Here is a 23,846-nt window from a genome sequence, read left to right as displayed (position 1 = left end):
GAAGAATAGAGACAGAGAGAGATATCCTGACTGTAGTTAACCCTAGACCATAATTGTGTGTTCTGCAGTCTGGTTAAGCTGTAAGTGGGTTAGGTTGTGTGCAGCTGATGCATTCTGGGCCTGATATAGGTTGTGCACACAAAGCAAGACAGAAAGAAAGCTGGAGTGCTGGATGAAAATTAGCTTTCCTTGGCCCCTTGAGATCCAGAGACGCGAGGTACATGCACACACATACACTTCAGTTGTAAATGAAACGGGCTACTGTTTAAACTTGCTCAGACTTGTGCCAGATTCACATACACAACAAAAAGAGGATGGTGCTACTGTTTATAAGACACTAAAATACCCACTGACTGCTCTTCCACTGACCCTGAACATGACAAACAGCCCAGTAAACAGGCTTCTGTGTGTCCAGAAGGAATATATTTAAGGAGACAGTCCTTTACGTAACCAGGTCCACAGCAAACCCACATATTAAGTGCCGGACTGGACAAAAAAAAAAAAAAAAAGCATAGGAAATTGCCATGACATTTCTGTGGTGACAGGAGTTTCCATCAGTGTGACATGCTATGGTAGTTCACCCAACAGTGAATGGGTGCCGTCAGAAAGAGGGTCCAAACAGCTGCTAAAAACATCACAATAATCCACAAGTATCCCGCACTATCCGGAAAGCTGTGTTTGTAAGAAACAAATACATAATTTCTGACTAAAACAGGAGTCCATAATCCATATTTACAGATTATTGTAATGTTTTTATCAGCATTTATGACTCTCATTCTGATAACACCCATTCACTGCAGATAATGCTATGTTTCTCCTTTTTTTTCCACACATATTGTTTGTGTGTGTGTGTGTGTTTTGTCACACGTCTCTGTTTCTGGGTCCAAACACTCTGTCAAATCCCAAAAGGAGTCACCTAGCAATCACCCAAAACACCCAACAACATAGAAATGCAGTAGAAAAACTTAAAATAACTAAGCAACTGCATAGCAATACCCATATGACACCATAATACTGTACCATCATGTCTACTAATCTTAAAACTTTGTCACAACAGAGGACCATTTAAATGAACTTTCTTCAAATGAAAACCCTCAAAATAGTGAAGAAACAGTAAAATGTATACATCCTGTTAAGTTAACATCCATGTTATTTATCATATTATGCAAAGTTGTTGCTTTTCATGGGATTATGTGCCAAAAAGTGAAGTATTACAGTAATCTAGTTGGGAATGAAAGCATATTTAAGTGGATTAACATTTTTCCATTCTTTCTTTCTTTCGTTCTTGTATTGGGTATTTTCTTTATCTACAAACGTATGCAACATCTGCATGCAGGAAACTCAACAACATCATATTTATTTATGCTTGTTTTTTTTGTTTTTTTTTTTCAGGGGTTTATAATGAATCCCTCTTATACCAGGAACCTAGGCTACATGCCACAAGGTGCAACTGGCTTTAGAAACAATAAACCAAACAGACTGTACAAGAAATAACGCTGAAAGATATCGTGAATACAGTACAGTTATGCAGTTCAGAAGGTCATAAACCCATTGTGCGAAAGTAAACATTTATGGACAGCAGGAATGTGGTAACCTCGTGTGGTCAGTAATGGACCATTTCCTCTAGTTCCTAAAATTTCTTGTGACTACAAAATAACATAATTATGGTTCGGTGACAACAGCTCAATGCTAAATAAAACAACATAAAATGCTTGGCTAACGTGTAGCGTTCTAACGGGACAAGTGCTTGGTCTAGTGGTATTTGTCTCCCCCTGTTGGTAAAGTGGGACAGCGCTTAATGGGTGTGGCTGTCCAGTGGAACTGTCTGTCACTGTCGGTCACTGTCTGCGGATGATGGTTGTCAGTAATGGTGGGTTTTAGGGCGTGAACTGAATACCTGAGCGCAATACAGAAGTACGATTTCAGTTCCTGAACAAAACTGAATTAAATGTTACTAATCTCTTTTTTTAAATACGATTTTAAAAGTTGGCTTAAGACCACATAACTATCTTAAAACATAATATAGTAGCCCATATAAAGAAGCTGAGAACTCACAATGACTATTAAAACAAACAAACAAACAAACAAAAAAATGCATTCGAGTAAACGATAAACAATAAACGATGTCCCCTCTTCAATCAGATTTAATTCTATAATCAAATACACAAAGTAAGCACATGTCCACACCACTCAAAATAAATAAATAAATAAAATCACCTGACCAACATCTTTCAACAGCAGATGGCGGCATTACATTTACAATGAATGCACAAAAACTTGTTTGGAAAATATGTAAAATAATACAATATTTATCTAATATTTAAATATTTTTACTTAGATCTAAGGCGTATATATATATATATATATATATATATATATATATATATATATGCATACATACATACATACACCTTAGATCTAATTGTGGATCTGTTTAGATCTAATAAAAAAATAGATATGGCCCTGAGTTTGTATCAATTTACCTTTTTTTATTTTTTTCTCTTGAGTGTTATGGTTCTAGGAAGATCAATTTATCACCCAAAGAGACTAAATGTGCTGAAAAAAGCAATTAAATTATTCAAAGGTTTTCAGATGACTCATGCTGTCTCTGAGAAATCACCATTTTCCACTTTAAGAGATTCAGGTAGGGCAATTTGCAAATTTACCTAATCTAATATAGGCTATAGCCATATTTTTGGATTATATTTAATTGTAATCTCACCTGAACTTTCTCAAAACTCTGTAGCTAACACATTAATATTTAGAGACAGAAATATAATTTTAATGTAAAATAAGAATTTATAATTGATAGAGATTGCACTCACAACGAGCAATGAAATATTTTAGATAGTATAGAAATTGTGACTTTTTGACATTTTGTTAAATTGCACTAATGTTCCATGTGCGTGCATTTAATGATAATTTCTCGATATTTTTAATGACCTTGGGAACCCTGGATGGTCGACACAGTGATGTGTTAAATCACATCGTTAAAACAATTTCCCTTCACGAGCCAAAGGGGTCGCTTAATTTACACCATGCCCAAAGCGCAGTAGGAAGGCAAGGTAACCGCATCGTGTCATTAGAAATCAAGCGAACTGAGTCAAGAGGCAGCAGCACGACCTGCACGCCCGGCTCATGACGCGCGAGAGGGGGTGAGACTCGGCGCGTGGTGTCACCGTGGGAACCGGGAGACTGACTGGCGGACAGGGGAGGGGCGCGCGCCAGTGTGTGAGTGGACTCTCTCTCTGGCACATACCCGTCCACTCACTGCCTCTCCTCTCAATCATTAATTCCGCGCTATAAAGGAGCGTTATCAGGCAGCGGATGGTGCTCGTTAAGCGCTAGGACAGTGCTGAAAGTGATGATGATGACGGAAGGACAGTGCAGCCGCTGCAAGATCGTGGTGGTCGGTGACACTCAGTGTGGAAAAACGGCGCTGCTGCATGTGTTCGCAAAGGACAGCTACCCAGAGGTGAACGGATCAGAATACCTATCTTTCTATCTACAAAATAAATAAATCAGAAAATAAGTTATGAAATATGACGGATGCAGAGTGATGACAAAAGTCGGAGTATGTGTTAAAGTAGCCTAATAGTATGACTGTTTCAAACCAATGAACCGTAAGTTGCATTAAATGTAGTGTGATTTTTAATTCATAATATGTTATGAGTTAAATAATCTGCATGATGTCTCGTGCTTGTCTATTACTGGACTGGTCACATTAGATTGCAAATGGATAGAAAGATGAGCAGGAGGCTCGTTTTTAACTTGGCACGGAGGCGTTTACTGCACGAGACGCAGAAGTGAGACCGCTAGTAACCAGGGTGCGAATTAAGTTGGTGGCACGTATTATTTTTACATATGCATTTTAACCGCGTTTTCAAATAACATTTCACTGAAGAAGAAAAAAAACTATAAAAGTTGTATGCTTTTACAAGTTATGGCCAGATGCACACATCGAATATGTTTTTAAGAAATAGTCTGAGCCAAGGGATAATTCGTTCTCAAATTGGACCTTTTTTCCCAACTGTCTTTATTAAAAAAAAAAAAAAATAACTTGTAATAATAACCAGCGAAATATAACAGAAATCGCGTTTGACTAGTGTGTAACCATAGCAACTGTAGGCTGCGCCATTATTTGAATAAAATTATTTATTGTTTAAAAAATTATTTATTGTTTAAAAAAAATATTGTTTATACATAGCAAGAGGATCACACAAAATTTTTCAAATATTTTAAATAGTTGATGTTTTGTTATAGTGGACTAAGTAATATAACATTTTTTTTTTAATTAATATTATTATCTTTTTTTTTTTTTTTTTCAGTGTTTGAGAACTACACGGCGAGCTTTGAGATCGACAAGCACCGCATCGAGCTGAACATGTGGGACACTTCAGGTGAGTTGCTCGGGATATCATGCTACCATACTACACGTAATAGAGTTTGTATACTGGTGTGTAGTAAGCAAAATTGCATTCATTTATTTTTGAAAAATCGTACTTTTACCAAATGCTGCGGTATACAACAGGGCATTATATACTGTATCACTTGACATGAACGAGAAGTAATGTCAGTGTGACTTAAGTTTTATCTGTTAGACTCATTATCAATTCACACAGTCAAAACACAGATTTGGATTGAAACTTTAAATGTGCATGATCATTTCATGCCACTCATTTAAATAAACATGCTTGTAATGCAGTCAACTATAATGACAATGTACTCATTCTCTCTCTCTCTCTCGCTCTATATATATATTAAAATCCATATAAAATTAGGCAGTCTGCAAAGGGTATTATACTAGTAGTCCAGTCCAAACATAGCCAGTGATGTACTGTGACTCAAGCATTAAGAAATCTTTGCATGGATAAACAGATAGACGCAATAGCAAAAGTTCTACTGTAACAAATCCTGGTGCCTGTTTCGTCTATGCATGGACCCGGTTCATTCCTGTCCCTCCTGGCTACTGACCGCTCCCATGGCCTGGCTGACCCCTTGTGAATTTGTATGAGAAACACTGAACATGGCTTTTTTTGTTTCAGCAACATTTTCTCAAATATGCGATGTCTGAACTACAAAGAGTCAGGAAGCAGAACTCTTGCTGCTTTGATTTAACAATACACAATAGACAAAGCAGGGTTTATGTATACCGAGTAGGATATGATCCTGTTATATTACTATTGAGTTCTGGACCGCATCTGTGGGGGAGATCTATAATATAAATGGCTTTGTGTGGATTCCAGCTTCTCGTCTTTAAAACAAACCACTAAGCCAGAACTCAAGTAATATGTTCAGGGCTGTGCATGAGTGTTTGTACAGTACTGTCAGTGTGGATTTTAGCACACTTGGTGTTAAGCTACACCACTGCTGACACACACTCGTCCTGACACACACTTCAGGGGTTTCTCAGCAAGTGTGACCCATAAATCCCCCACTCTAGGCCTCTGCATGTTTCCCCACCCTGCTATAAAAGTCCTTTATGGGAATTTCTTTTCTTGTCATCTCCATTTTTAAGTTCCTATGGGAATGTTTTCCTCTCCTGCTGTTGTTGTTGGTCTGTAGGGTTGTGCTGGGTCGGACTGTAACCCTGTCGAGAATAAATCTTCGCTTTACTGTAAGCGCTCTCATACCACAGTCTGGGACACAAGAGTGTATCTGCGTGGGCTGTGTTATAATGAAGTTCAACTGGTTTTGAACTTTATCACTGTTTAAAAATGTTGTCAGTAAGCCCTCTTGACAACAGCCAGGCACCCAGCTGCTTTGTGTGCAAAAGTATATGTATATGTACATCTGTTTTATTGGCTGATACTGTCTTACCAAAGTGACCTAAAATAATTCACTCTGTAAGTTGGTGGAACAACTTGCAGACAAAATTTAAGGCAAACCGAACTAAAGTTAAATGCTAAACTGAAGCCTTTCCCAATGTATGGCTACATACATTAAATGTGTTTCTGTATCACTTGTGCCACCAAATGCATTTAAAAAACAATGGCTATATTTGGAAATGCATAGCATACTACTCTTACTATTTCTGTGTGTATACTGTGCAATTTTTCGCAGGAATGGAATACCCAGATGACCTTCTACATTTGAGAAAATGTGCAGTATACAACAGAGCTCACTGCATGATATACTGTATCCCACAATGCAATGAACTTGACTTGATCTTCCATATCTAGCGTGATGTACGAGCCAGACATAGAATCAGCTACAAAATCTTTTTCTTGAAAAATGTTAATATGTTTTGTCGATTTTTTTCCTAGTTAGCAACTGCTTATTGTTGTGTCTCACATTAAGCTGGGATAAAAGGAAGCATTTTTACATACAAGTAATTAGCTTTAAGTGTTAAAAAATTATGTAACCATATGAACAAATCTGTCACTAGAAGTGAGATAAATCTGATTTTCAAAAATGAATATATTTTAAAATATATATAATAATCAATTTCTATTTTTTTATTATTATTATTATTATTATTTAATGCATTTAGATGCTTTTATCCAAAGCCACTTACAGTGCATTCAGGCTATACATTTTATTTTATTTTTTTACTAGTATGTGTGTTACCTGGGATACACACACTGCTAAATTTATTTATGATACTACTATTATTATTATTATTATTATTATTATTATATACACAAGGAATTTCACATTTGTATCCATGTGGTATCACTCTGTATCACGCAATATCACACACGTAGCCATGTGATATCGCTTTACTGTATATCAGTATGGCATGTGATTACCAACCTGCCACTTGCCTACAGCCAAATCACAACCATGCTGATATACAGCCATAACGCATGGCTACATAAGTAAACAGATGGAGCAGTTCTACACTTATTTAACTATTTGCCACCTTACCTTATGTTTTATTCCTATCTTTTAATCCATTTCGGGGGTGCGGCATAGAGGCATCATGCCTTCCACAACATCTCCTGCCACTCGACCCGTCACCACTAGAGGCAGCTGCCACTCGGCCCAGTCACCGCTAAATGCGCCTGCCACTCAACCCGTCAATACTATGGCAAATAGGTACCAATGTGGTGCCAGGCACGACGCTTCGGCGCTGTGCTCAATTATGGATTAAAAGAGAGAAACAAAACACATGGTAAAGTAGGATTTTGGTAAATAGGCTAAGTGTAGAATTGCATGGTCTATTTGCTTTACGTGCATCAGCCTGCTGCATCTGAAAGCTCTAAAATCCTGCCTTCGAAGGACAAATTCCAAGGTAGGAAGGCATCAAGGCACGTCTGAATACAAAGTTAGCCTCACTTCCTGTCTCATGAGATACCTTCATCTGATCGATTTATGAAGGCCGTTTAGATGTATCCTTCGCTGCCTTTGATATCCCACAATCCTGTGCATTCCATTCCGTGGCCTGTAACACCTCCATGGTTATTCCCAGTGCCTGTAGTTGATTTTCAGGTTCTAGTGAGTATAAATGATAAAAACAGACAAGAATCTAAAGATACAATAGTACATTAATATTTGGATCAGAAGTATATATCAGTAACTCATATATATACACAGATGGATGTAAAGATCCTGAAACAAGACACACAGCATCAGCAATATATGTTTCAAGGTTCAGGTATAAAATAGTAAAAAGAACATCTTATCATCTATCAGTTTATACAAAAGAAATGATTGCAATATCATTGGCTCTTCAGCAGTGTTGGGCAGTAACGCAATACTTAGTAACGCGTTACTGTAATTAGATTTTTTTTTTAGTAACGGAGTAATTTAACACGTTATAATTTTCAAAATAGTAATTAGAGTATATCAAGTGCCAGTGGATTAGAGACCTGCTCCCGCGAGACTCGACGCAGCAGAGTGCAGCGCGGGACAGGATGGACGAGTGCTGGTGCGCACGGGTAGACACTCTTTTGTGTTAGGGATGCGAGAATAAAATGATTCATGGGACTCCCGCAAAATAGAAATATCTAAACATAAAATATCTAAAACAAATAAATTGTTATTCATCTGTTGCACAAAAACGACACTAACTAATATAAAATATAAACGATTAACAGGTGCAAGCCTATGCAGAATTTCTATTTAGGCTATAACACGTGTTTGTAGCATTGAGCAATGCACTGCTGAAATATGCGTGCTCATGAATCCTCTTATTATAACACACGAATTGTAGACATTATGAAAGATTCATTATGCATATATTTATTGTGTTATAACAGAGATTTGTGAGATTGTGATGAACTGAGATGTCTTTTAGAGATTATAAATGTGGCGCTCTTTGCTGCCATTCTTCCAAACCATGCACGCAGCACCCCTGGCTTTAGTTAAAAATACCAGTGTTCTGTGAATGTTGATGCTTTAATAACAAATATTTATCGGGAGCGTGTATGCTGGGATTTCATAAATTTCATGGAGCAAAAAGTAACGTAACTAGTAATGTAACTAATTACTAATTACTTTTGAAATAAAGGCAGTTGGGGGTTCGGTGCCTTGCTCAAGGGCACCTCAGTCGTGGTATTGCCGGCACGAGACTCGAACCCACAACCTTAGGATTAGGAGTCAAACTCTCTAGGCTACGACTTCCCCGTAATCAGTAATTTGATTACATTTTTATTACGAGTAACTAGCCCAACATTGCTCTTCAGTGGGTTGAAGAGATTAATATACCTGAAGTGGTCATATGTTCAGATTCTTTTTCAGCATTATCAAGTTTAATGAGTAAAGACATTTTATCAGACATTTTACAAAGTTTATTTTTAATGCAAACAAAAACAGGTATCTCTTTTGTATGGATACCTGCACTAATAGGAATAGATGGAAATTAAGTGGTGGATCAAATAGTGAAAAAAAAAGTGGTGGTATATGCACCTAAAGCTGGTTTGCCAACCATCATAAAAACGATAAAGAAGAAGAAAAAATTCCATTCCTTGACGGTTGAGCTAAATAAAGATGGCGTATGAAAGTTGCTTTGGTGGTCAGTTTGAGTGTAAATGTATATTTCTGACTAACTTTTTGCACTTTTGATGTTAGTTCTAGCGACAAAATCAGTATTTTAGTAATTAAATATTCGTTAAGTTATCACCAAAACTTGTTCTATTGTGTTGTACATCATTAAACCGTTATGCTGCCTCAGAAGCCTGTCTGGAATAAGTTTCATGAGGTGTCTTCATGCAAAAACGCTGCCTGCAAGTCATTGCCTGATAGGGCAGCGAGGCAGCAATTAAGTTTCGGACGCAGCCGAAGTTTAAACTGTGAGAGATGTTAAGGCAGGCGTGATGCTTCGGTCATGTGCACGCCATTATGGATTTAAAGAGAGGAAAATATATAAGGCAAGATTGCAAATAAGTAAATAAGTGTAGAATTGCACTGTCTGCTTGCTTACGTGCATCAGTTGGAGTGTAAACAACATTGTGAATGTTGAACCCAAGCCTCTGTTAATTCGAAAACGTCACTAGTAACAATGGAACGTTGATTTGCTTCAGTGAAAGATTTTTATATTACTGTATTAAAAGTTTACTGTATAATGTAGAGAATTATGAGAGAGAGATGGACTGAGCGAGTGTGATTACCTGTATCTGATACAGCAGTGGTTCTCAATTCCAGTCCTCGTGCCCCCCAGCTCTGCATATTTTGCATGTCTCTCTTTGTTAACACACCTGATTCAGATAATCAGTGATCAGCTCCATGCATGAACTGTGTTCTGATTGACATGGTCCCTACACAGTGTTCATTGCTTCCTACTCCCTGAGCAGGGGAAATCTGTTGAAGCTTACTTCACTTCGGAACATTCATTCAAGGAATTGTGCTGTGCAACGTCTTCACACACGGACAAGTGTGACATCATATACCTCTCTTAATAAATACAATTTAAATTCACGTCTTGCAGACTTCAGTGCACTTTGAATGGAACATATACGTTCGCTTCGAACTGGAATCATGGGTGAATATCCTGTGATGTCCACTTCGCAGGGCACTTACGTTCGAATAGGACAAATGTATGAAGCAATAAGAGAGACATACAAAATGTGCAGAACAGGGGGGTGCGAGGACTGGAATTGAGAACTGCTGTGATACAGCATTCATTCTTCAGCTCAATCTCATATTCACAGTAAAACATTAGATTGAATATCCGCTGAGGAAAGCGATATCTTTGTCATAATATCTTTAATCTGTTAAGGGTGATTTCTGATGACAGCGTGGATCAGGGCATTTGTTGGCTGCGTCTTAAAAACTGTTGTTGAAAGTAAAAATTACATCCTTGTTTACAACAGCGTTTCACTCTCTTTCAATATAAAAACTTTACTGCTGACTCATAAAAACATTCTCCTGTCGACGTCTAATGGTGGAAATGTAACTAAAATCACCACACACACCATTTCCCAATTCTAAATAGGCCTACTATTATTAAATACTACTATTTTATTTATATAAAATATTATTTATTGAATAATAATATTTAATAAACAGTAACAGCCATCATAAAAGTTGGTAAGCAATTCAGTCAAAAGTACATAGGCAGCGCTCTAACATACAGCATTAAAGTTATGTAAAATATAAAGTTATGAGGCTGTGACCTCAGCCAAAACTATTTGCTCTGGAACAAATAATAGATTATTGAGACCAAAGAATTCCTGTAAGATTTACCCAAAACTAATTATATCTCATGTTTAACCACTATAGAGCAAATATATCAGAGCCAGTGGCAAATTCCAGAAGATCTGACCGAGCTTAGGCTGCTGCCAGCGGGTTCATAAGCACTGAACAGTTGCTGACGCCCTGGAGTTCACATCTCCGAAAATGTAGAAGCAAATAATCGTTATTAACAAACCACATATTTTAAGTCTAAACAACTACATTCTCACCTAAAAAACTTAAGTTACTAAGAAAATGCATCTTATTAGGGCAAAATAAGGGCACCGCTTCAGTAACATTTTTGTGGGAGTGTGGGATAAAAGTATTTTGACAAGAAAGGGATTAGCTTTAAGTGCTCCAAAATGATGTAACTATGTGGATACATCTTAATTTGTCACAATGTCGAGATTTGTTAGGGATTTGTAATGAATGTGTGTGAAAAGTGAAATTGCAGTTGTAAAATTGAGAGCTGGATGAGTGTTTTGGCCCGGCCATCTGGAGAACTAGGGCAACTAATGATTTGATGACTAATGAGAAATGAGTAATGAGAATGTTGAATGGTAATGAGAGGCTCCCTTTTTTTAACTGTGTGTGATTTGTTTCGTTTCTTGTATGTTGTGTATGCTTTCTTCAGCTTTTTCCTCAGTTTTTTCAGTAATTTTGAACCATCCCTCAGTTTGTATAACCAAACAAATAACATGCTGACAGAAATCCACTTACAAGGAAGTCTACAGGGCTGTAAACATACGACTTCTATTGTATTATTTGCATATCTGTCAATGCAGTTTTTATTTGTTTTGAGATACTGAGAGTTGAGATGAAAATGGTTATCGACAGCATGTTACATTTGTTGTTGATAGAGTTTAATGGGAAATTTAATATTATAATTTACTCACGTTATTCCAGAGCTGATAACAGTATATATATATATATATATATATATATATATATATATATATATATATATTTTTTTTTTTAAACGTCGTTAACACTTGTTTGATAATCCACTTTAGACATTTTAACTATAAGTAATTTTGCAAGTACATGTCATCTACCAGTCATTAGAGTATTAGTAGACCGTCTGCTTAAAATCTGCTAGAACTTTATTTCGATGGTCCCCCAACAGACATTTTACTGACTGTACTTAAACTTTGCAAGTACATCAACTTATTCTACTAACCCTAACCTAACAGTCTACTAATACGCTAACAAATTAGTTGACATGTAGTTGCAAAGTTACTTAGATTTAGTAGAATGTCTAAAGTTGAAGATATATAACCAAAATGTCCATACAGTGACTTTTATTGTATAGGCAAAAACAGTTCAAACATTCTTCAAAATATCAGAAAGGTCATATGGGTTTGGAATGACATGAAAGTCAGTAAATGATGAAAGAATTAAAAAATTAAGATGAACTTTCCCTTTAGGTACATTTCCTAAATTTTTAAATTTAGATAATTTGAATTCTGCTAAAATAGTCAAACAAAAATAGGCCATGTACCGTACACATTACACTGTTAGTAGTCGAACATAACGAGTCTTTGGTCGCTTTAATTTTGCCTAGGTCAAAATAGCAAATACCAAATGCACAAGATGGCAAAACACTGCTATGGTTACCACTGTGTCAGTCATCTTAGTTACAGTGTGTATGTGGCCAGTGATAAATCCTGCAAACTGGAAATCAAATGTTAATGCAACATTTCATTCATACAACCTTCATCAGGCATTGTTTCTGCCGGCATAACATCCTTCTTTTCAGTTTAACCTTTTCATGCATTACCCTTAGGCTTGTTTAGATCTACAAAAATGCAAACATAAACACACATTCACACAGGTAATCACACTGTGTCTCTGATGGTTATTAATAAGGTGTCTGTTGATGTTTGTGTGAGCATCTGTGTGCTGCTGCTAAGCTAACTGACACTCTGTTGTGCTTACAGCTACATCTTTAACAATCTGTAATGACATCCCATAGAGTTCTGCTTCATCCACACACACACACACAAACACACACACACACACACACAAACACACATACACACAGCTGCACAGCTGGCGAGAGGTGAATCTAGGGACTGGAAGAGGAGAATGTTTACTGGCAAACATTCAGGTCAGCGTTTCATGCGGACACACTGTTCTTAACAAGACACAAATTATGTCTAGCACTACAGACGTAATCACAGTAATAATGTCTCAAAAATAAAACAGAGAAAACAACCGGCCGAGAATTCTGTGGAGACATTTAATACCCACTGCAAACAAGACAGGAAATGAATGTTTTTTAACATGGCGTGAATCTTTTTGGATTGGCAGAGGAGAGTGACTATAAATTAGAAGCACTTCAAATTATAAAATAGAAAAACAGATAAAAAAAGACAACAGGAGTGTTAAGAAAAGAGCACACACACATACAAATACACAGAGGCTGAGATGCAGAGCAGTTGTACAATAAACACTCTGTTTCTGTGTGTGTGTGTGTGTGTGTGTGTGTGTGTGTGTGTGTGTGTGTGTGTGTGTGTGTGTTTGGGTTCATTATACTTTGGGGACAAATACATTTGACAATATCCCTTTGGGGCAGTTGTATGAAATAATAATAATTATTATTATTATTCATAAATGATTACATTCAATTAATAAAATTTTACAATTTTATAAACATTATTTGATGCGGTGTTTGCTTTCTAATCAAAGCATAAATACACGTAAAAAACGTATCTTTGTAAAAAAAAGTATTCTCGTCGCTTCATAACGTTACGGTTGAATCTCTGATGGCAGATGGACTATTCTGATGATGCTTTTCATACTTTCCTGGACCTTGACAGTGTTATTTATTTGGCAGTCTATGGGACAGTCACAAGCCTCCCTGTTTTCATCCAAAATATCATAAACTGTGTTCCGAAGATGAACAAAGCTTTTACGGGTTTGGAACGGCATGGGGGTAAGTGATTAATGATAAAATATTCATTTTGGGATGGAGTATCACTTTTAAGAGATTTCCCGCCTCCAAATTGTAAATTAATAAATAAAAAAGAAAAAAAGATTCACTGAGTTTGAAAAAGGATCACTCCCTCCTAAAATGACTTGTAAATGCAATCAGGTGTAGCTAACCACCTTCTCAATGGCACACAAAGCCATTTGACTTTCTACTGTGCTCATTTTGATCAGCTCAGCATGAAAATAGCTTTCCTGGAGCATTTCAGTCCTTGATAGTGCAACTGAAGCAAATTATGGGTGGCAAGGAACTGTCAAAAGATCTCTTGAATAAAGCTGTGGAGAGACACAAGTGAGGAGATGGATACAAAAAAAATGTTTAAGAGGCTTTATCACTGCCTAGGAGCACAGTGAAGTCTATTATTAAGAAGATGAAGGTATTTGGTACAACACAGACCCTCCCTGGATCAGGACGTCGCTCCAAACTGAATGAAAGAGCAGGAGGAAACTGCTCAGAGAGGCGACAGAGAGCCCTACAGCAACTCTGAAGCAGCTGCAGGAATTTATGACAAAGACTGGTCATTGTGTGCATGTGACAACAATATCACAAATTCTCACAAATGTGGCTTGTATGGGAGGATTGTAAGAAAAAAAGCCACTCCTCAAGAAAGGCCTCATGCGGTCACAATTGAGCTTTGCCAAAACACACCTTGAAGATTCTGAGGCAGATGAGACTAAAATTGAATTATTTGGCCTCAACACCAAATGATATTTCCTGTGGAAATCCAATACAGCTCACCGTCCAAATAACAGCATTCCTCCAGTAAAGCATGGAGGTGGTAAGATCCTGTTCTGGGAGTTTCTCTGCAGCAGGGACTGGAGCACTTGTTGATGGGGCAAAATACAGTCAAATTCTTGAGGAAAATCTGCTGCACTCTACCAGAAAGCTGTTGATGGGAAGAAGGTTTACCTTCTAACATGACAATGACCCAAAGCACACAGCAAAACTGATCACACAGTGGTTGAAGGAGAAAAAGGTGAATGTCTTTGCATGGCCTGATCAGAGCCCAGACTTAAACCCCACTGAAAATCTGTGCAATGACTTGAAGACTGCAGTCCACAAACAGTCACCATCAAATTTACCTGAGCTTGAGCAGTTCTGCAAAGAAGAGTGGCCAAATATTAAAAAAGTCTAGGGGCCCTATCATACACCTGGTGCAAGGCGCAGCGCAAGTGTTTTTGCTAGTTTCAGCCCGACGCAGTTCTCATTTTCCCGTCCTGCGCCGGGTTGTTTAAATAGTAACTGCATTTGCGCCCATTTACGGAGCTCCGCATATGACATGCAAGAATAAATAAATAAATTGTGCGCACCATTTACTAATTTGTTCCCTCGATGTACTAAAATGTGCACGCGATTACTATTTTGTTCCCTCGATTTGCTAAATTGTGCGCACAATTTACTAATTCGTTCTCTCGATTTATAAGTCGTGTGCACGCTTTAGCAGATCGAGGGAATGAATTAGTAAATCGTGCGCACAATTTATAAATCGAGGGAACTAAATAGTAAATCGTGCACACGATTTAGCCTACTATTTTTTGCGCCTCTGGGCGGGTCCACAATGCCGCGTTCACTTTGCTAATTACACAGAGGGATGCGCAGCATCACACAAACATTTTTAAATATGAAATAATAAAAGATTAAAATGTAATAGATTATTATTGTGTAGGCTACATGAATATAAGAATTCCTACGTCATAATGGATAGTCATTGCATGTATCAGAATTAGGGTACCTATTTGTTTGCGCACGAGCATCTCCGTTTCATCTCTGGAGATGCGTTATTTCTTTACGCTTTGCACTTAGATCGTTAAAATAGGGCCCTAGATGGGCAGACTACAGGCTGCAATTAAAGCAAAAGGTGGATCAAAAAATACTGACACAAGGGGGTGATTCTTTTTCCAACTCAGTGATTCTTTTTTTTTTTTTTTTTGACATGTTGGTGTTGTATCTTTAACGTTTTAAGTTGCATTGAGTAAATACAGCTGGATAAAACAAAAACTGTGTTTGTCTTCATTTCAGGCTTCAAAGCAACAAAATGTGATTACTTTAAAGGGGGGTGATTCTTTTCTATACCCACTGTATATGTAAGGAATGAAAGGAAAATAATTCATACATAAAATAAATTAATAATGGTAATTGTTGTTATTATTATTTCATACATGATTAAATTGAAAATGTAAAAAATTATTACAATTTTATAAAGATTAATTTCCCTTTTGTTGTTGTTTAATTATTCTCTCTCTTTCTCTCTCTGTGTATATATATATATATGAGTGTGTGTGTGTGTGTGTGTGTGTGTGTGTGTGTGTGTGTGTGTGTGTGTGTGTGTGTGTGTGATATGAATGCGTGAATCATATTTTTTATGAAAGTGTGACATATTATTATTAATAATGTTGTATATTATTAATTTCCATTTTTGTATTATTATCACCATCATTATGAATATTATTGATAACAGCAATTTAAAAAGAATAATAAAATGTATGGATTGATCAGTAAAATATTTGTGTTAGTATATATATATATATATAATTTTAATGCAAAGGTTTACTTAGAGTAGGGTTTGAGTGATTATTATGGAGTTTATATCAAAATAGACAATAGGAGTCTATTGTATGTCCTCATTTAAATAGCTAAGTAAACAAATTTATTTTAGAAGCTGTTGTAGGGAGAACAGAAAACAAGTTCTTCTGTGTCCCTGTGGACTAGCACACTCAACTTGACGACAAATAACAAACAAGCAATATGACGACAAAAACCGCCTTTTTTCATTCCAATCTGTCTCTCTGAACACTTTTATTAGTTTCGTCTTATCCTTATTTGCACTCTTATCTAGGAAATTTGATTCAACCATCTTTCCCTGGCTGTGGTTGACAGACCTGCCAGAGGGAACTGTGGGACATGCAGCTCATAGGGTGGCTCCTGAGGCCAGCCCATAATAACTGATAGCTTTGATCAGCGCTTCAAACACTCATTGTCACTCTCACACTTCCTCTCTCTCTGTCCCTCTCTATGTCTGGATTTGTGTCCTCACTCGAGGGAAGGACAGGAGAGTGAGCGATGAATGCAAAGTTCGAGAGAGGAGATCTGGAAAGACAGAGAGTATGCCAATTTTAGACAGTGGCAGTTCACAACCCCATTCAAAGTACTGAGCACATTATGTGAATTTTCTGAATGTGTCCCACAATCTTATGAGCTCAACTTGGCCATCACAAATGAACTGGAAGCAATATAACTGATTTATTTTATTTTATTTTAGTTTATTTTTGTGTACTTTTCATCACACTGCCGAACAAATTAGTCAGTATTACACAAAATCGAACTAATAATAGTTATTGTTTTCTGTAATTATAACTGGTCAATTTAAATGTAATTCAGTGAGGTCATGTGACAACAATAGCATAATTCTGTGCTAATATTCTACTGTAATACTGACGCTTTTCACTGCATACTGCAAATAGAAATGTATTATAGTTACCTAAAACTAAAACTATATTAAAAAATGCTACTTGAACTAAATAGGAGGATGCTAGATTGCTAGAAGATAATAAAATATAAGTTAACTGAAATAAAATAAAAATAGAATATAAAAACTTGTTTTATTTCAGCTAGTTGGCAAGGAAATATTTCTCAGTTTCATATAGTTAACTTAATTTACTAAAATAACTAAAACTAAAATAAAAAAATAATAAAAATAAAATATAGATATTAAAAAAAAGAAACTAACAAAAATGGCAAACTACAATACAATTACTAAAACTGTAACTAAAATTATAAAGGAAAATCTAAACATAAAACTTAAAAATTATTATCTTGGAAACAGAACCGTTTATTTTGCATTTGTAATTTTTTTTTTTTTTTTTTAGATATCTCTGCTGTATTACTTTTGGTTCATTCATTACACTGGAAATGAAAAGTTGGGCACAATGCATTGTGGGAAACAGCAGGTAAACCAGGAACACTGACCTGAGCTGAGTTATGACACTATTGACTTTTCAGAGCAGTTTTACAGCAGAATTTGTATTTGTCTCAAATTTTGATGAAGCTTGCATTATCGAGTCTGTTATTTTCCTGTTTATGGACCCTTTTCAAAAGACTGTGATGACACGTTTAAACAGTCATCAGCATTGTAAATCCTCCAAAGTTTTTTTTTTATTTATTTATGTATGTACATTTATTTATATTATATTACCTTTGCATCAAATTACAAAAAACTAGTTAATGCTAATGGAAGGGTGTTTCTAATACAGCATCTATGAGAGTGACAGTAAATTTGACATCGTTCTCTTTACTGACTGCCGTTATCAGTGTCTCTCTATTTTTTCCTTTTTTTGAAAGTCATGAAAACACTGCCATGGTGACTGGACTTGACTGGACTCGACTGAGCCCTGGGACATCGTTGGCTTAGAAAATTCATATAATGTGCACAGTATACAGAATACATACTTTATTCTGCAGAAGTAGTATGGACGCTAATGTTGAAAATGCTATTCCGAACACAGTCAAATAGAAAGAATTTACTGTGCTGGAATCAAACTGACCTCTCCTTCCTGTTCAGACACTCACCACTGTAGAAACATCAGTCTTTTATATCATCTGCCCTGCTGTATGACCCACTGTACATTATTTGTACATGACACAGCATCTGCAAACGCCATTAGCAGCGTTTCCTCTTTGATTTGAACATCAGCTTTATCGTACTGAAGAGTTTTCATCCTGACCCCTCACTGGGCTTGTGTTCTGCAGGGTCCTCGTATTATGATAATGTACGGCCCCTGGCGTATCCAGACTGTGATGCTGTGCTCATCTGTTTTGATATCAGCAGACCGGAGACACTGGACAGCATTCCTAAGAAGGTCAGAACTTCCTCTTATTTCCTTTTTTCTCTTCTCTTGTCCTTAAAAAGAAAAATATCAGTATATACTTGCAACAGTGTGTTTTGGAATGACATTAAAAGCTGTAGTTGTAAACACGCACATACTCGCAGCATTAGTCTCTCGCTGTCAAACACAATGTAACTGTCGACTAAGAGAAGTTTTTGTTTGTGGGTGTTTAGCAGTGGGAGTATGACGGCATTGTGGATTTATACAAAAACACAAGCTTTACCTAAACACAGATGCCAACAATTATGTGGTGATGAGGGTGTGAGCCTAGCGCTGAAGGGTTTCAATGTGTTTTTCCATTTGAAGTCTTTTTTATTGTATGTTTGGTGAGAAAAAGATATTCAGATGATATAGAAAAAAGAGTGGGCAATATTACGAAACATCGCATATATTTATATCATAGATATGGTATACACTAGCATTTAGAAGTTTGAGGTCTGCAAGTTTTTTTGTTTTGTTTTGTTATATTTTTCAAAGAAATTAATGCTTTTGTATTCAGAAAGGATGCATTAAACTGACAAAAAAATTAGTGACTTTTTTTTTTTTTACAATTTTATAAAAGATTTCAATTTTAAATTAATGCTGTTCTTTTGAACTTTCTATTCACTAGAGAATCATGAAAACATGTATCACAGCCAGTAACTAGTTATACTAATAATATCACTTTTGCTAGCAGTGTAACTAATTAGTAATAAGATTTCAGTAATAATATTACAGTTACCATCCAGAAAACAGCTTGTTATTATATAATCAATATAAATTATATTACTATAATTAATTACAATTAAATCTGATGAACTTATGTGATTTCTTTTGATAAAATACTTTCTACAATACAGCTACAAATAATAGCTACAGTTAGCTTCAAGCTACACATGAAAATTAATACACCACTTTTACTTAACAGTCACTATCAGTCACCATTGAGTGTTTGGTAATAACTTCTGACTGCGATCCAATGTAGATTTTGTTCAAATGATGAGGCAGAAATATATCGTTAGAAACATTTTGGGGGGGAATTTTATGGGGAAGATACACAATTACAACTTCTGTGGGGCGTGAAGGAAAAGTAATGTAACTAGAGGTGTAACTAATTACTGTTGCCAGAAAGTAATGAAAGGGGTAACTAGTAACGAGTAATAAATTACATTTTTGGAGTAACGAGCCCAACTCTGATTACAGCATATTAAAGGTATCACACAAATATTAAGCAGCACAAAGGTTGCCAACACTGATAACAAGAAATGTGACACTGCAGACTGGAGTAAAGATGCTGAAAATTTAGCTTTGCATTACAGGAATAAATTACATTTTAAAATATATTAAAATAAAAACAGTTATTTTGAATAGTAATAATATTTCACAATATTACTGTTCATATTGTATTTTTGATCACATAAATGTAGCCTTTTTTAATTTTTTTCAAAAACATGAAAAAGTCCAAAATAGACCCCTATATATTTGAGCTATATAACTTTTTTAATTATAAAAGAGTGATTTTATTTTATGTAATTATCCCAACATTTCTCCAAAAGCCTTTCATTCTGTAAACCATCACTGTTCTTCTGCTAACCCTGTTACAGCAGAAACACTGAATGTCTTTACACCAATGACTTCAGCATCTCACATCTGAGGCCACAGAGGCGGAGCTAAAGGCAGTTGTGGAATGTTGAGAGGCAGGCGGCGACCTCCGATTGGCCAGTTAACAGTGGCATTTAAGGTTAAAGATCACAGCACTGTTTGATGGATGGTTGAACACATTCAGAACTTGTGAAATGGTTCCATAGCTGAGATAGCTGAACCTTTGGGCCTGGTGAACAACACACACACAAATACACCATGCATGCTCACACACACAAGCTGTCTGTATAACTGGCTTTGGATGGCTCTGCATTAGCAGGAATGTTCCTGAAATGGGTCTTGTTGGGGTCATTTTGAGCTAAATTGGTGTAAAAGTAAATTTAAAACCGTTTTTGTTTACCATGCTGTTGAGTTAATTAGTTAAAAACTGGTGTAAATATTGTGTGATTTGATTTGGATGTGCATGAGTGTGAGTGTTTGAAAGTAATCAGTGTAAAAGTAGTCAAATTGCCTCCATAATTCTGTCTCATATGTACGCACAACTACATTATGCACTCATTATGCGCACATAAACTACAAGGAGCTGAAGCAATGTACCACAAGCTCACTGTATTACAGCGTAAACAACTATTGCAAGGACTGGCTATAAAATGAAATCAAATATTTAAATGTTACTCCCAAAATTTTGCTACGGCTGATACTAGCTGGGAAAGGAAGGAAGAAAGCTACAGTTAAAACAGTAATATTGCAATATAGTATTATTATAATGTTAAATTGTAGTTTTCTATTTGAATTGACATTGAAATGTAATTTATTCCTGTGATGTCAAAGCTGAATTTTCAGCATCATTACCCCAGTCTTCAGTGTCACAGGATCCTTCAGAAATCAGTCTAATATGCTGATTTGCTGCTCAAGAAACATTTATCATTATTAATGTTGAAAACATTTGTGCTGCTTAATATTTTTGTGAGGATTCTCTGATGATTAGGAAGAATTTATTTGAAATAGAAACTCATTTGTAACAATGTAAATCAGTTTGGTCAGTTCCATGTGTACTTGCTGAATACAAGTATTAATAAAAATAATAAATAAATGTGACCCCAAACTTTTGAACAATAGTGTAGCTCAGTAGGTAGGTAAGTAGATGGGTCGGTCAATAGATGGATAGATGCTATTATCTAAAGTGACTTACATATGACAGATTCTTTCTTTCCTTCTTTCAGTGGCAGGTGGAGGCTCAAGAGTATTGTCCTAATGCAAAGTTGGTGCTGGTTGGATGTAAGTTGGATATGAGAACAGATGTCAGCACCTTACTGGAACTGTCCAAACAGAGACTCATACCTGTCACTCATGAACAGGTGAGCGTACACACTCTCTCTCACACACACACACACACACACACACACACACACACACACACACACACACACACACACACACACATACAGACAGAGGACTAGAACATGAAGAGAAAATAGAGATTGTTTTAGGACATTCGTGTTTATTCAACTGCTGCTGCACAAACATAAGAACAAAGACACATGGTACTACACAAACATGCCTTTACATAGTCTGGAAGTCTGCTAGCAAGTTAACAGTACAAATATACCTTGTAGACTGTCAATACAAGATCAAAAAAAGATGAATGCGAACTGTAAAATGTATTGAAGAGCATGTGTGCGAATAAAAAATCTAAGTCCCATTAAAAAATGTAAAACAAATCCGTTTCAAGGTTGAGCTCTGCCTTCCTCAGTGACTACATGAAAATATTGTTTCAAATATTTTTAAATGGAAGTATAGTATCACACACTGCAGTTGACTGACGTCACAGCTTGAAATGTCATGTCAACCGCTCCTATATTGTGTTTGAAACTATTTCTTAAGCACGCACAGACACTAAAAGAAAGCTCTATAATTACACACAGAAACTGAAGTACAGAGAGAGAAGTAGAAAATGTTAATCCTTTATTACGTCAATGCTCTGAGCGGGTCAACTCGCTGTAGCAACATTTCATTATAAAGCACCTAGTTCTCTCTTTAATTCTACTCTGAACTGAGAAGAAGATACGGCACTTTACATGAAAATGGTGCAATTCTGTGTCCCACTACTTCTATTTTTAAAGGATTAGAGGCACAAAGTATATGTTTTTGTTGTGAGGCTTATTAGATATGTTCATGTACTTTCACTGACCTTTTGTTGGAGAAAAAAATGACATTTTAGAAGAGCTTCAGGTCTTATTTGTGCACCTTATTTGTGGAAAGTATATGAGAAAAAAAAAAACATTAGCTGACGTGAACTAAAAGTGTGAGAAGCGAGGGGATGAAAAAACAGTTGAGTGGCGTGTTTATTTTTGTTTTGGCATTTGGTTCAGCTTTTGCTGTAATTCATATGAACACCAAAAAATGGTTTCCATTAAAGAGCGTGAGAGAGAAAGGAGTGACAAGCAAATTGAGAAATGAGAATGTAAATTCACTTGGATATTTCTGACACGGTACAATTAAGCTGACTTGTTTCTTTCTGTATATCAGGGGAGTTCACGAGCACGCGAGCTGGGCGCAGTTGCGTATGTGGAATGTTCGTCCCGAATGTGCGTGAACAGTGTCCGAGACGTCTTTCACATCACCACGCTGGTGTCCGTCAGACGTGAGGCCATCCCGAGCCTCAAGAGAAGCTCCTCGCGCCACGCTCTCAAGCGCATATCTAATCAGCCTCTACTGCCAATCAGTTCACAAGCCACGCCCCTTGAACCCACCCCGACCCTCAGGGAGGACAGAGCCAAGAGCTGCACAATCATGTAGACTCACAGTCACAGTGGTGTGTGTGAATGAAGAGATGTGCACAAAAAAAGACAGATTCTCTGTATTTATGGGAGAGTCATATTGTCCCATATATGGCCCATATGGGTTTGTACAGCTGTGTGAATACATTATACAGAGGAGTTCTATTTATTAACTTCAAGTTTGCTTTTATTTTTATCATTGTGGTATTGCTTCGCAGACCTAAGTGTCACAAACTGTGTAAAGCAGATGCAAAAGAATAATAAAAAAAAAGGTTTGGAATTTTTTGTGTGGACAATTTCGTATTTATCTTTACTAAAAAGACCCTTGTTTTTCGTTTAGTTTTTTTTTTTTTTCAGTGTCATATTTTAATTTTATCTCTTGGGGCACACTTTTCTAGAAATCGCAGATCAGTAGCAAGCTCATTTGTGTGGAACTAAATCCCTGGAATTCTGGAGTTCTGAGAATCTTTCCCCAGCATTAGCCATGATTAGCATTAGCGTTAGCAGAACAAAGACATCTGTGACTTCTGCTGTTCGCTCCTCTATATGTGTGACAGCAGCATCAGTCATGCTTCATGACATTACAAAGACTTCATTCACACTATAGTGAAACACCAACGCAAATGCTGTCTAAGGATAGACGTGGTGTATTTTTCTGAGCCAGAATTTCTGTAGTTAATGTGCGAAGTTTGGGTTTTCTTGGTTACATGCAAGAATAGTTCACTCAAAAATGAAAACCCTTCATTGTTTATTCACTCTCATGTCATTTCAGACCTGTAAGATTTTCACCTGACAGATTTAAAAACACCAGGACATTTTTCAGAATATTTACTTCTGTGATCCACAGAAGAAAATTAAAGCCATACAGGGTTGGAAAGACATGAGAGTGAGTAAATGATGATATATTTTGACAAATTTCATTGTTGGGTGAACTACCCCTTTGAACTCTGTTGATTGCAACAGAAAATAATTTCAACATGTCATTCAGTTTGT

General features: G+C 36.4%; 1 protein-coding gene across 1 annotated transcript; it reads left to right on the top strand.

Annotated features, from left to right (window-relative positions):
• Positions 1-3,089: 3,089 nt before the first annotated feature.
• On the top strand, positions 3,090-23,133 carry LOC109068928 (rho-related GTP-binding protein RhoN-like). Its single transcript, XM_042733105.1, has 5 exons — positions 3,090-3,508; positions 4,322-4,400; positions 18,356-18,465; positions 21,297-21,431; positions 22,603-23,133. Exons 1-5 carry the CDS (start codon positions 3,365-3,367, stop codon positions 22,870-22,872), a joined length of 738 nt encoding a protein of 245 aa, XP_042589039.1. The 5' UTR covers positions 3,090-3,364; the 3' UTR covers positions 22,873-23,133.
• Positions 23,134-23,846: the final 713 nt, after the last annotated feature.

Source organism: Cyprinus carpio, chromosome A3 (genome assembly GCF_018340385.1).
Source record: "Cyprinus carpio isolate SPL01 chromosome A3, ASM1834038v1, whole genome shotgun sequence".
Lineage (NCBI taxonomy): Eukaryota > Metazoa > Chordata > Actinopteri > Cypriniformes > Cyprinidae > Cyprinus > Cyprinus carpio.
This window is presented reverse-complemented; position numbering and strand designations above follow the sequence as displayed.